General features: G+C 33.6%; 1 protein-coding gene across 2 annotated transcripts in view; it reads left to right on the top strand.

Moving 5' to 3' along the window:
- LOC123548405 (short transient receptor potential channel 7-like) overlaps positions 1–15,389 on the top strand; it is a 317,739-nt gene that overhangs the window by 141,150 nt on the left and 161,200 nt on the right. Inside the window, exon 1 of one of the 2 annotated variants that reach the window (XM_045335621.2) lies at positions 12,787–14,209. The exons of the other annotated variant lie outside the window; for it this stretch is intronic. Coding sequence (XP_045191556.2) covers positions 14,083–14,209 — 127 coding nt within the window. The 5' untranslated portion in view covers positions 12,787–14,082. Of the gene's footprint in view, positions 1–12,786; positions 14,210–15,389 lie in introns of those variants that run through there. 2 annotated transcript variants of the gene reach the window in all.

The raw sequence follows: 15,389 nt of genomic DNA, 5'->3' as shown, positions 1-15,389 counted from the left end.
TAAAGTAAGATGTAACATATTTAGTTTCTTATTTCAAAGAACTTAAACATATAATTCAAGAGTAAAATCTGTTGAAATTATTATTAGGGAATCGACCCTACCGATTTTCGTCGCTTCGGTTACATGCGATATATACCGAATGAGATATACTATCGAATTAAAAGATGTGGTCTTCCGGCTCGTGCACAGAGCGTCTGACTTCGGATTTTGTTTTGGAAGAATGCGCTTTTTCATTGTGCGTAATTAGCGTCTACATAACTTGTCCGAACCGCAACGTCTTGCACATCAGTACATATATGTGCAGTATTGTTTTTATTCCAAAATCTACCTTTAAATTGATACAAACGCATATTTCTGGGCAAGCTAATTGATTGTAACGATTCCCGATTGAGGCACTGCCTTATTTCATATTATGATTTTACCCAATCCACTTGAAGTTTAATTTGTTCTTCCTTTGCTATAGACAATAGTTTTCTTCCGCTCTAAGTTCTCACTAGCACTTTTGTTTAAGAATATATATACGCATGAATCGGCAATGACCATCACTAAGATGCTTAAGACAATATTTTTTTTCTTAAGACGAATAAATCTGTCTTGGGTCAAACTATTTTGAATTAAAAAAAGACTATGTATTGCTCATAAAATCTACTGTAGAAACTTATTGAAATGCGCAAAAATATGCAGAAACTATAATTTGAAAGATACTGAAGGCACGGAAAATATTAGCACACCTATCAGCTGCTAAACTAAATAAAGTTTCTTTTTGGTAGCGCTTTGAGCAAGTTCAAAGAAAAAATGATCATAATATTAAACTGAAAAAGATGCTTATAATTACGTGTTACATTAACATCGTTATAAGCTAATAGCAAGGATTTGTTTTATCCAGGGGAATCAACAGCTTCCTATTATGAGGTATCTAACGACACTTTAATGATTCATTATTTTCAAAGGTGACTATAATTGACATTGTGATTTCAATATACTGTGGATTTATATGTTGCAATAAAGTACTCCGGTTGGAGTTAATGATCGTGGTATGAATGTGTTATTAGGAGCCATTAATATAAATTTAAAAGTTGTGCTCTGTGGATAAATGCCTTCTGTTTGCAATTATTTCTGGTTTATGTTTTCCTTTTCTGTTGGTACATATCACATTATCACATTACCTGAGTGTATGAAACTTGATTTTAATGAATCATTAGAAAATATATATAAGAATAGATTTGAAAATCAAAATGCAGTACTTAACGCATTTAAAATTGCAACTTTGCTGCGATATTGTGGTTTAACGTTTATATCACTATGTTCGAAACTTAGCATTACCAAATTAATTTGCAGTCATATTTCAGTAAATAATTACGTGTTCGCTATTTAGTTCCTTTGTAAAGGAAAAATATAATGACTGTATTGGTTATTGTTCTGCCGTACAGTCACCTCCGCGTCCGTTTGCAACAGCTTGGCAAAGACTGTAGCTAAACCTACGTCTGCCTCGAATGCGAGTCTCACTCCAAAATGGTGTCCCAGACCGAAAATGCGTAGGTGTGTCAGATGAATGTTTTATGTTGAAATTGTGCCATCACGCGTGAATGATCAGGACCTGGAAGATCGTATTTAAATGTAATTACGAAGGAGACGTAAACATGACGACTCGAGAACCCTATAACATTAAAAGCTCTACAAGTCTACAAGCCTAATATGACGAAGCTTATCTATTCGACGGTTCGAAAAGTCAAAAGGTTTAGACGACAGTGGAAATTGTAGTAAAATGACAATGTTTTTCATTCATGTTCATACAAAACATGCACAATATATATATATATATATATATATAAGAAAGGAAAATACCCGTGCACAAGCATGCATGTGAATTTCGCTTTAAGATGTATCACTTCAATTGATCGATAAAAAAATTGTTTTCACAACCAACATGATTGTTTGAAGAGTTTCTCACCAGTCTGATGAAAAACAGCAAAACATGTTTTTTAAGAAAAAATAGAGAAGTCAAAAAACTTGCGATTTAATAACATTCAGTGTGGAATACCATGTCATCGTCAAGGACTTACTGTAATTTCCTTTAAAAAAAAACCCATCTGAGATTACCACAGACGACAGAAAAACATGTTTGAGCTTTGATATAAAGAGATTCCATGCGTTTATGTAATCAGAAGAATTTACTGCTATTTAACACGAAATACCTTGGCGGATTTAGAGCGAATAGTATGTGATATCATAGCGTATTGCGATAATGCTATCGTACGCAGAGATAAATTTATCATGGTATGATATGATAATTGAAAACATTCATTTGAATAAAAAAATAGGCGCTCTGTAAATTTTTGCTTATGTTTATGCGTCAGTCAGCCTCTATATTTATTTTTCGTCAAATACCTGAAATAACTAGCGTAACTAAAATCATTTAATTTCGTGCGCACGCAATTTCGTGGTTTTCACTAAAACGGTATATATTTATGGATTCAAATTTGGAACATAACATGAATTGGAATTTCTGTTTGATAGTATCGGAATCCTCGAACATTAACCCCACACAAAAAGTAATGATTTCTCGGTATATTACGGTGTTATATTAATATCGCATAGATTTATATGTTATTGTAAATGGCGGTCAAATTGTCTTGTGTTTAAATATATTAACTTTGCTGTGAGTTGGTAACATGCTTTTTTATCATCGACACAATGTTAACCAGACTATTTTTATGGCGTGTAAAGTTTTTTATGACGAAGGAAGAATTTAACGTAGAAATGGTACCCATGGCCACGTTTTGAACACAACAACTACAAGAAGTTTAAACCCGCCCGGATAGCTCAGTAGGTAGAGCTTTGGTATACGGATCTCGGGGTCGTGAATTCGATCCTCGGGCGGGACGTATGCTCTCCGTGACTATTTGATAAACGACATTGTGTCTGAAATCATTAGTCCTCCACCTCTGATTCATGTGGGGAAGTTGGCAGTTACTTGCGGAGAACAGGTTTGTACTGGTACAGTATCCAGGAACACTGGTTAGGTTAACTGCCAGCAGTTACATGACTCAAATACTGTTGAAAAACGGCGTTAAACCCAAAACAAACAACAACAAAAAAAAACAAGAAGTTTTAAAAAGGCTGAATATTCGTTTTGTATTTTTAGCTCACTGGAAATGCTCAGGTGAGTTTTTGTGATCGCTCGATGTCCGGCGTCTGTCTGTCGTCTGCCTGTCGTCTGTCAACATTTAAATTGTGTATGCGATAGAGGCTGTATTTTTCAACTGATCTTCATGAAATTTTGTCAGAATGATTACCTTGATAAAATCTAGGCCAAATTTGAAAATGGGTCATCTGGGGTCAAAAACTAAGTCACTAGGTCAAATAAAAGAAAACATTGTGTATGCGATAGAGGCTGTATTTTTCAATTAAACTTCATGAATTTTGGTCAGAATGATTACCTTGATGAAATCGAGGCCTAGTTTGAAAATGGGTCATCTAAGGTCAAAGAGTAGGTTACTAGGTCAAATCAAAGAAAAACCTTGTGTATGCGATAGAGGTTGTATTTTTCAATTGATCTTCATGAATTTTGGTCAGAATGATTACCTTCAAGTTGATGAATTGTAGGCCAAGTTCGAAAATGGGTCATCTGGGGTCAAAAACTAGGTCACTAGGTCAAATCAAAGAGAAACCTTGTGTATGTGATAGAGGCTGTATTTTTCAATTGATCTTCATGAATTTTGGTCAGAATGATTACCTTGATGAAATGTAGGCCAGGTTCGAAAATTGGTCATCTGGGATCAAAAACTAGGTCACTAGGTTAAATTAAAGAAAAACCTTGTGTATGCGATAGAGGCTGTATTTTTCAATTGATCTTCATGAATTCTGGTCAGAATGATTGCCTTGATGAAATTTAGGTCAAGTTTGAATATTTGCTTTGATGAAATAAAGGTTCAGTTTGATTATGGGTAAACTAGGGTAAAGCTAGGTCACCCGGTCAAATTAAAGAAAAACCTTGTGTAGGCAATAGGGGCTGCATTTTACATTGGATATTCATAAAATTTAGTCAAAATGATTGCCTTGATGAAATCTAGGCCAAGTTCAAATATGGGTCATCTGGGAAACATGTTTACACTGTTACGATGTGTGAGCGACCTAGGGCCCTCTTGTTTATTTAAGGCAATCGAATTCAAACATTTGTGACTGGCCTCAATCACATTTCACAAATAACAATACTATTATAAACAGTTATAGATACTTTTATATGAATCATATTTGTAGAAACACTTAATTTAAATCATTGATTTGTCTCGTTCGGATGCTATCGCATTAAGAAAATGGTCCTGGTAATGCAACATGTTTCGAAATAATACGGATTTATATTAATAAGTTAAAGCAGTAATACAGCAGACTAATTATTGCGCCAATACGTCTGTAAGTCTTGATGGCCTCAAATCATGCAAAATTAAAGTTATCACAAACGGCGATGACCATTTCTAGTCATTCGATATGTGAACTTAGTTCCGAGCTATTAGCAGAGACACTATCTAGAGACATTAATAGCTACAGTTATTTTCACGGAGTAAGTAGACTGAATTCTGTAAAATCGTGATGTTCCAAAAGCAGACAGGTGTAATTTTGATGTCGTGGATAAATCTCAATTCTGTGTTATTATTTTGAACAAAATCATATGCTACACGGAATGAATGATACTTATATTGAATTTAATGTGGATAAAACCCTCATCTTATGTAATGTGTTAGACGTATGTAAACGAATAGTTCATTACAACAGAGAATTGTATGTGTATTATGACTGGATAATGTGTTTTCGTAAATAGTGACATTTATTTGAAATTGCGTAGTGCATTTTGAAGTCACTATCTTTTATCAATCAAAATGCAGTAATTTATTGAATTTACTGGAATTCTTCAACAATTTCAGACTGTATAATTGTCATGACATACAACCAAATCTCAAACATCTACTTTTACATAATGTTGTGTAAATGTGATCTAAAGAAATTTACAGTATGACAACAATAAACGGAATGGTGACGGGAACGAGATATCTTATATTTTCTTTTTGATATCGTCCACGAATCAAAGTGCATTATTAGCTGTACTGTTTTGAAATATGAACAGTGCCTGGCGTTTGTGCAATGATAATGAATTCGCAGAGAAGATATTTATCATTTTTGGTGTGATAGAGGCAAATATTACCTTAAATGTAACCAGATGCTCTGTGGAATTATACATTCTGTGTGCAATTATTTCTAGATAATATGCAGTCGCGTTTTATTTAACCTAGTTTGAGGTAGCTTTTACCTAAATAAGACTATTACTCTTTGTAAAAAAGAACGCGTCGTCTAGTTTTGTTGATGTCATAAGAGTCTGGAATATTCAGACTTTTCCAGTATGCGAATAATTTACATAAAACATAGTAGAGCTAGTAAATGTGGAAAATTCATACGTTTCCAGTGTTTGAAAAATTTAAATGAAAGGCCATTGTTACAGTCAATGCAGAATATTCATATTTTACCAGTACGCGAACCTTTTGTATAAAAGCAATGTCGACATCCGGTTGTGACACTGTTTTTTCCATCGGGGAAATATCAAGACTTAAAGTTCGGACAAAAAGTCAACAACATTCGCTTTTTGTAGACGGAGAAAAATATACTACCGACTTGGAAAACCGTACGTAAATAATATCTAAAATTCTTTACACAGAAGATAATTTCTAACCTACAATCTGTGTTTACTAGAAACTAAGCTGTTTTGACATTAAGAAATATTACCAGACACCCTTTTCACAATGCAGCTTTAAATTGATAGTGAAATTAAATGAATATTTAATCCCTAACATATCTAATTTAAACTTACCGTTATACCATCTATAATGCATTTTAATAACTCACATGAGCTCTTAGGCAAGAACGATAGAATGAAAGGAAACAACGTTGTTTCTGGGCAAGTAATATTGTGGCTATATCAGCCAATATCAAAAGTATGTCACACACACACACACACACACACACACACACACACACACTCCCTCTCTCTCTCTCTCTCTTTCTCTTTCTAACTCTCTCTCTCTCTTCCGAAAGATTTAAATCCATGGAAAGTTCTGGGATTTCTCTTCCCCTCTCACACACAATATGTTCTCCACGTTGACAGAAGCATCATGGATCATGACCTGATTGCGTGTTGGGCATACGTCATTTCCTTCTAATGCTGCATGATGTTTAACTGGGGAATCATCAATTTACATTAGACATATTGGAATATATCAACAATTCATAGACATTGATATTAAGTCTAATATTTAAGAAAGACAATTAGTCTGCATTAGCAATATATTCGGTCTTGCTGCATATACAGAACCGACAAGCAGTCCATTTAACAAACCTTTAACTATGACAACTTCTTACTGCCTAAGCATTTCACCTTTTAAAGCATAACGTAATGTTAAAACCAGTATAATTGTTCAATATTCCTATATACATATATTTCTTCCATTCACAGATATGTTTGTTTACTAGAAACCTTTTTTTTTCAGATAAATTTGTTTATATGTGACGTTTGTATGTGGTTCGTTTTTAAATATAAATCTGAAAAAAGTTCAAATTCTCCGTTTTCATTCCGGAAGCAAATGCTGTGCATTCAGGTGTTTTCTGGTAAGACTATTATTATAATCGGGATTGGAAATTATTAGATAATTGAAAGCCAAAAAGTTGATAAATGTATCAAGGTGAAAGGAGAGCCTATATTTTATACAATTCCGTTTTGTAAACAGATGGCTTATGGCATAATTATCTGGGCCATTTACACCTTAACTACTGCTGCCATTGTCTTTTCCCTCAACTAAAGTCAGAAATGAACAATCATATATCACATTTAGCTATCATATATAACAGATTGCATAATATTGAAGCGAACTTCTAATGTTTGAAACGATCAACTACAAGCAGATAACATTACCAGTTGTAAAAATACGTGATAACTTAAAATTTATCGTTAGCACCTAGTTCTTGTCCATCTTGATATGTGTAGCGTCAGGATCTATCATCGATTCAGTCACCTGATAATCATAACTTTTGATTATTGTGGTGGGAGGCTATAAGTATACTTCTGAAAATTCACAGAATTCTTACTATAAATCAGAATACATCTAAGTCCATGCATTGCACAACATATTTCCATTCATGAACATCGAGGATGGATTATCAATGATAAAGTAGTCCAATCTGTTACATAGCCTGTACCGACTGATACTGACAATTGTAGCTGCAAGCAATTTTGTTTGTAAATGACATGTCCGTATTGACAAAATAAATTGTGGTCAGTTACTGTAGTTTGACAAACATAATAATACAAACAAAGTGTAGTGAGAACAATATTTTATGATGGCTCCACAGCAGTTAAATTGCGCATTTTGTTCCTGTGACGTTTCAGTTTGCGAGGGGAAAAACAAATGACGAAATTGTACTGCGAGAGACGGAAAAAAGACTTAATGAATGCAAAACTGGATGGATTATAGAGTAGCGAAAAGAGGCTTACATGTTTGCTCAATCAATAACTATCGTTAAAAGCATTTCCTCATCCTCATATGTATTAACAAAACAAAATGATAAATTCCCAATAGTTTTGCTGGTGGTTTTATCAATTTAGGTAAAACAATATTTCAACATTCTTACATTTCAGTTTCACTGAGAAAGAGTAATATATTGTAAAATGTTTATGTTTTTATTTCAATATAATTAATTATTTAATAAAGCAATTAGACTTTATGCCAACTTGCCTTCTTTTAAAAATAGCGGGTCCTTCGTTGCTGGGTGGTTCAAGATGCTGACTTCAAATCATTTGCCCCTCACCGATGTGGGTTCGAGCTTATCTTTAGTAGTAGAATTCTTCATGTTAGGATGTCACCCAGCTGTGTATGGAAGGTCGATGGTTCTACCTAGGTGCTCGTCCATGATAAAATAATGCACAGAGGGGTGGGGGTTGGGGAGGCTGGGTCTTCTTCCACCAGGAGGATCACTACCAAATCAAATGTAAGCCTCTCAGACAGATCACTACCAAATCAAATGTAAGCCTCCGCTCCTCCTCACAAGCAGTCCAAATATAAATAGTGCTAATCTTTCTCCCTTTCCTCGTGCCCTTTCTCAATAGCATCGTGTTTTCTTTTACTCTACCGCGTTTCAGTCTGTATCTCTTAGCATTCTATCGAAATCAAATCGCATGCTAGGTAAAAATGGCGGCGTAAGAAATTAATGTCTCAAAAAGAGAAATTGAAAGAAGCGAAAAGGAGTAAATTCAGCGGGTTTTATCAACGAACTGTAGTTTTCTTATATGAAAATTAACACCCCCTTTTCTTTTTGTTTTTAAAGTAGCGATATAGTTCTTTATAAAAATGTAACTCTCTGAATATCTGATATGGTAGAAAATGTGGAAAAACCGTTTTAAAGTAAGTGGATTTTATATGAAATAAAGAACAGACGAATTTAGTGGTGTTGAGCCTATAAGGGGCAATACATGCGTTTTGGCCAAACTCCTCGAAAATCAATGAAAAGGCCATATAAATCAGGGTAACTTATCTGATGTTAAAACATGGGCAGATATGACTGACTGAAAATCTCATTATTGAATAAATTTCACGATTAAATGGACCTTGAATCAAAATTACATGAATATTGTAATACAATTTGAGATATTGCTTGCACAGGGCTAAATTTCGCGTATTTTTTAATGGGGTGAACTGTAATAAATGCTCATTTATCTTGATTGTCTCAATATTTTGCAACGAAACTAAGCAGATCATTGTGAAAGAGGTGTTCCTTGAGAATGGATCCTAATCCTGGAAAACATCAAACAAGAAATTCTTCTAATAATCAAAAGCTGGAAAGTCGCCATATGACCTATAATTGTGTCGGTGCGACGTTAAACCCAACAAAAACAAAAGAGAAAAAGATAATATCATGTGTTTTTGTGTCATATAATATTACACTCAGAAGGGAATGTAAACAACTTGACATTGTATGTGGAGAAAATTGTCAGTTACTTGCACAGAAAAAATATGTAATGGTAAATTATGTAAAATGACCATAGTTGCTTAACATTAGTTAACTTAATAGAGGATATTACATGAGTGTCTTTTCCTATTGAATTTATTAAACAAGTTGAATCAAATAATAAAATGCGAGGCTTTGCCGAACATTATCTCGATTTTATTCAACGAGTTTAACAAATTCAATGTGGAAAGTCACAAATGTAATATTCTTTTTATCACATGTTAGCCTTTCCTGTCGAAACCTCATAAATTCTACTTTCTTTTATTATATAAGCAAGTCAATTTGACGTCAAAGCTTTATTACACAAGTGTATTATCATTTTTGTTTAATGGATTTATTACACTCCCGCGACGTCAAACATGTGATAAAGTAGTTTATATCTAACATTCTAATGATAAGTTACCTTGCTAATACTGAGAGTGTGTTGCTGGTAGACTTGATAGTCCCAGCCGCTGAGAAAGGTCGGTGTTTCTACCAAGTGCCCGCTCATGTTGGAATATTGCCCAGAGGGGCACACGTCGTCTTCCTCCACCATCAAAAGCTGGAAAGTCTCCATATCATCTATAATTGTATCGACGTGACGTTAAATCAGACAAAAACAAAATGTTACAACTGTTTATAGTCTTGTAATGCCAGGTACTCGTAAACCAATTCCATAAATATCTTTTCTATTTAATAATTATATTACTTTATAAAATAAGATTTCAGTATTATATTAGTCGATATATACATATTTAGAATATTAAGCAGTAAATTCTGGTAATTGTTGTAAATGTGGGCGCACGTATCATTGCTTTAATTGGTTTTCGTGCTGTTTGTAACATGAAAATAGGAAAAATAATTATGATCCCACCTAGCATTTGTTACTTGTTTAACCATTTGGAGAAAATCATTGTATATGACCTAATACTTTTTTAAACTGTGAATATATATGTATTAAAATGTTGCACTTAGATTTAAACTATAAATATATATATATATATAAAAATGTTGCACTTAAATTTAAACTATGAATATATATGTATTAAAATGTTGCACTTAGATTTAAACTATGAATATATATGTATTAAAATGTTGCACTTAGACCGCCTGGTGCAAACTACACGTGACCCATAAAATGTCCAATTCTAAATGTAATTTTCGAAAAGTGCAGTGTTTGTTTCGATAATATGATGGGGAGAAAGATGGTCGTTTTGTTTTTTGTTGCGTTTGAGAGTCTCATTGACATAATTATAGGTCATATTGCGTCTTTCTAGCTTTTGCTGATGGAAGAAAGCCTCAGGTACCCCTAAGTGCATTATTTCAAGTACAAACTGGCATCCGAGTAGAACCACCGACTTACTGTAAGTCATCCGTATGACGTCCTCAAGAAAACATTCTACGCCCCAAAAGACTACAGTGGCGAGCACCAAGTCTTTTTAAAAAACAGTGACCCTTACCATTCGGACATGGACACTCAGAAAATGATTAAATCATATTTTGGTGATGCAAAGTTTTGAATGTATCTGATGATGAAATGTAGATAGATAGATAGTTTATTCAAACAAAAGGCAATGTGCCCATGAGTTTACAACATGTGAGTAAATGCAAACATAATATAAATACATAAAAAACATCAGTGGTATAAATTGACATCATGTAAATAAATGATGATGAAATGTATGAAATATGTTATTCCAGTATTATAGTAAACAGTGGTTAAAATTCATTTTACCCAGTAATCTAACATAAATGTTTACAATCGAAAAAAGATATGAAAACAATAGTATGATAATGAAGCATTTTATACTGAGAGATATTGAAGAGCAAATGGACTCCCTTCCACTTCAACTGAAGACGTGTTGCTGCTACGGAAATACTTCTTAATATCTTGATTTATTGTGACATAATAGGATAGATTTGACAAAAATACTCTTTAATAAGACGTTTAATTAGTAATTAGTACTCGTTTCAACAGCATAATAATTACGGCACACTGCAATTTCGTCAATGTGCATTTTAATTATTTCATTTCAAGACATGTTGTTGTCATCAAAGTCAACATGTTTTACGTCATTTTCGAAAAGAGCGAATGCGAATGAGGAAGAAATGTATGATAACATTGCTAACCTTATTGTACCTGAAATCGGTCTTTCGCTGATAGACAGTGAAGCATTGCTTCTGCAGTTTTAAGCCTCAACGGTCCCTTTGATGTATACATTTACCCTTGTCTGTCCATCCAAATGAAAGGACAACAAGCTGTATGCGTTTTTTTTTTGCCTATATATCTAAATAAGTTGTGACAAAGCGCTTTGAAACAAGAAGACATGAAATCAGAGGAGGTCAGTAAATGCTTCCTCCATGGGAAACTGTAGCCATTGTGTTAAGGAAATGACATATTGGCGGTGCAACGTAGATCTTGGATCACAATAATATTAAAACATTTTTCAGCTAAAATAAAGTCTAATGTATCGGAGTTAAAAGTTGCATTTGAATATTCTCCATGAAAATTGTATTTTAGGCAATAATGAAAATTTAAGATACTCTTTTGTTAAGGCTTAATGTTGATACATTGCTCCTGTGCAACCGAAATGAATTAAAAACGCCCTTAAGGTGTATATCGAGGTGAATTATAGTTAAACTGACAAGTGCTCACTCGACAATGGTAGGGCTTTAAGCATCACAAAAGAAACGACCATATTGAGTCAGATTTAATGAATAATGATAAGTGAATATCAAAATAAAATTGCAAAACCGAAGTATCTGTAATACATGCACGAGTCATTTTAAAATCGTTGAGTGTATTTGCATCAAAGCATCAATGCTTAAATATATTAAATAGTTCTATGTTTCTGTTAAAGTAATGATATTTCCTGAGATTAAATTAACAAGCGATGTGTTAATGTTTTGTTAGCATCTCACGGATATGTGTTACGAAGATCATTAAACACGGATTACATTATCAAATTATCACAGACAGCGACAAAGCGCCCTGACTTACTATAAAGGCGTTAGTATTAGTATCGCACTGCAGCCCATTTCCCAAAAACCACAAGTTTTGTCTAAAGTTTCCTCCTAAGTATACTGTATAGACTTCTAAAACTAATTTGAGCCGTGCCATGGGAAAACCAACATAGTGGGTATGCGACCAGCATGGATCCAGACCAGCCTGCGCATCCGCGCAGTCTGGTCAGGATCCATGCTGTTCGCGAATAGTTTCTCCAATTCCAATAGGCTTTAAAAGCGAACAGCATGGATCCAGACCAGCCTGCGCATCCGCGGATGCGCAGGCTGGTCTGGATCCATGCTGGTCGCATACCCACTATGTTGGTTTTGTCATGGCACGGCTCATTTATATTCCTTGTGTATCCTTTTAAAAAGGTGCTAACACAAGTCTGTCTATTTTTACTTGACGCAGATTCTAAGAATAGCTAAACAGTTAAAATTAATCTACTTAAAATGGTGTTCGTGAAACATCTTACTCCTTTTAACTTAAGTTTTAACTTTGTCCTATGTAGGCTTTGTGAAACGAGCCCCTGGCAGCAAATACGTACGCACCTGAGGACTGTGAAGAAACAAAATATTATTAGTGAAAATTATTACTAACGTTTGTTTATACTTAAATTACATCACGTCAGTAAGGCTCGTATATTTATTCAACAGCTGCGTTACATTTCGCCGATATAATATGTTGTTACTGATTCAGTAAACTCTGTTTTCTCGGAACCGAAAATATGATAGATTTCCTGTTACCAGTCGCATCCGGTAGTTCTAAGAAATGAAAACAGTAGAAATTATAGTTCACAGACATACGTTGTACTATATTTCACTTAAAACTTTGAAGTGACAAAATATAACAAGAATAATGGACTTAACATTAATCAAAATCTTCTGAAAAGTCGCAATAGGACAAAGCGCTATTAGTGATTCTGTTATTCAAGCTGGGACAAAATCAAAAAGAATCAAAATACATTTTTTTTTGTATACATAAATAATGAAAAATGTCTGGAAAATTATCTTGTAGAAAATTTGATGTGAGCTGAAAGCATGCAATTTTAGTTATCCAGAAAAAATAAGAGCTAGTTATACACTTACAAGCTTTCTAACTAGACTGTAAGTTCATTAATGTTTAGTGAGATAGTTAATTCCATGCTTATGTCGTGATTATCAGATTCTATTCAGTTATTTCAGTATTTTGGAATTTTGTTGAACAACAGCATACTCTGCAACAGGAGTTAATGGTATATTGATATTGAATATCATGGAGATAATGTTATCGTATGATGTGATTGTTAAATTTACAAATAGTGCTTTCCGTGTGGAATTATTTCTAGATAATGTGTTGATCCATTTATATCTAACTTATCTTTATATCTTATTACTTACTGAATAATAGTTAAAAGGTTTGCCTAATACATGTAGTATCGCTTAAATAATACTTTACCTTATAAATGAAAACTTTTCCATTGCGAATTATCACTAAACGGCAACAAAACTGTATCAGTCACAGTATCCATGATATTACGAGGAAGTTGAATTTGTTTAAAAATGATCAAACCATTGTCAAGAGGTTTACAATGTATGACATAGATTTTTATTGTGCGGATTTGCTAAAATAACTTGATAGTTCGTGTATTTATGTTATCAGAGTGTCTGATTATATCAGATTTGTGTGCAATATTATGGAACAAAGCCATAAGAAAGTATTGAAAATGATACATTGTGACTGTATATATTGAATTTCTGGAGAAAATATTTTATTATTTGAAGACATGATATATAAAAAACAATAACTTTAATTTAGACAAGGCGCGCTGTTGATTTATGCTTTCCATGTTCATTTATTTCTGGATAATGTTCCAGGTGTTTTATTATCTAACAGGGATAGGCTGTATTATTCTGACGTTGTGATATTTGTTTTAATTGAAGTATATATACATAACACACACCTTGCCGATTTTGTTATAGCCATAATATTTGTCAAAGTTGGATATCAAGACATTTCCAGCACAGGATAAAATTACGTGGATAATACGGACGAATTACGTAAGAAGTATGTCAACATCAAGTTGCGAAACTGTATTTTCTATCGGGGAAATATCAAAACTTAAAGTTCGGACAAAGCGGATCCAACAGAAACTGTATGAAGACAGGGAACAAAACGATACAGCCTTCTTAAACCGTACGTAACAACTATCTTAAATTGTAGAAATTATACACTGGTTGCCTCGGTATAAACTTGATAATACAGAATAATACAGAATTCTAATATTTCGACGTCTTTAAAGACTCTTTCTATAGATCAAGTTCAACTTCATGATGTAAATAAAATTGAAAAAGCATATTAATATGTTTCCAATTTGATAAAATCTTACCCTTTATTTAAAAATCAACAAATAGTCATTTATCATTTTATAAAGATAATTAAATGAATTTAAATACTTCACTCAGGCGTGTAAATGTTGAGGTCTGCTCAACCCGGGGCTAGAGGGCGTGGACGGTAGCTTGCACTTCTATTACGGTAACCGTACATGAACAGGCTCAGTCAAACCGAGCCTGCAACATTTTCATTTATGTCGTGTTGGGCGACCTGTGGTTTTCCACTTTTTTTTTGTTTGATCTCTTCGACAAGAATATTGCCAAAAACTCTCTCCTCCATTTCATCATTTTCATCTATAAAGAAACTTCTGCGAAATATTTTCCCAAGCTAGATTTATGCCAGTTTATAGTATTATAATGATTAATTTAATTTCGAAAGAGAGAAATGTTAACAGGTTTTAGTCGTATTATTATTATGTCTAATAGTATTTGTAACTAATATAAATTAAAGTATCGGCAAAATTTCGGTGAAATAAAGACAGACGAAAGACACTGACTTGTACACTTTGGAAACATATTTTGATTAAATATTAAAGCCACATTACATTGACCATGTCCTTACAAAATGCACCAAAACCATGATTGAATCTATCATGAAAATCACAATGCCAAGGCAATGTTTTAATCAACTAGCATTATCATGTAAAACAAGACCGGTCTGCGCATTTTAAACGGTCGGGTAGGTGATGATAACTATATTGGCCGTTACACTTTTGTAGGTCATAGAGGTTCGAGTGTCGTTGACTATGTTATTGGTACACAGAATTTATTTTCGTATATCGATATGTTTAAAGTTTCCGATCCAAATATATTATCGGATCACTGTCTTATTGACTTTACGCTAGCTTTTAATAAAACTATATCGAACATCGAGATTACTTGTGAGGAAAGTGGGTATGTGAAAGATAAATATGTTTGGACTAGTGAACGGAAAGATGACTATATTGAGGGGCTGTTCTCTTTAGAGACCATCAGTAAACTTG

The sequence above is a fragment of the Mercenaria mercenaria genome, chromosome 6 (genome assembly GCF_021730395.1).
Source record: "Mercenaria mercenaria strain notata chromosome 6, MADL_Memer_1, whole genome shotgun sequence".
Classification (NCBI taxonomy): Eukaryota; Metazoa; Mollusca; class Bivalvia; order Venerida; family Veneridae; genus Mercenaria; species Mercenaria mercenaria.
The sequence above is the reverse complement of the archived record's forward strand: the minus strand, read 5'-3'. Positions and strand labels throughout refer to the sequence as shown.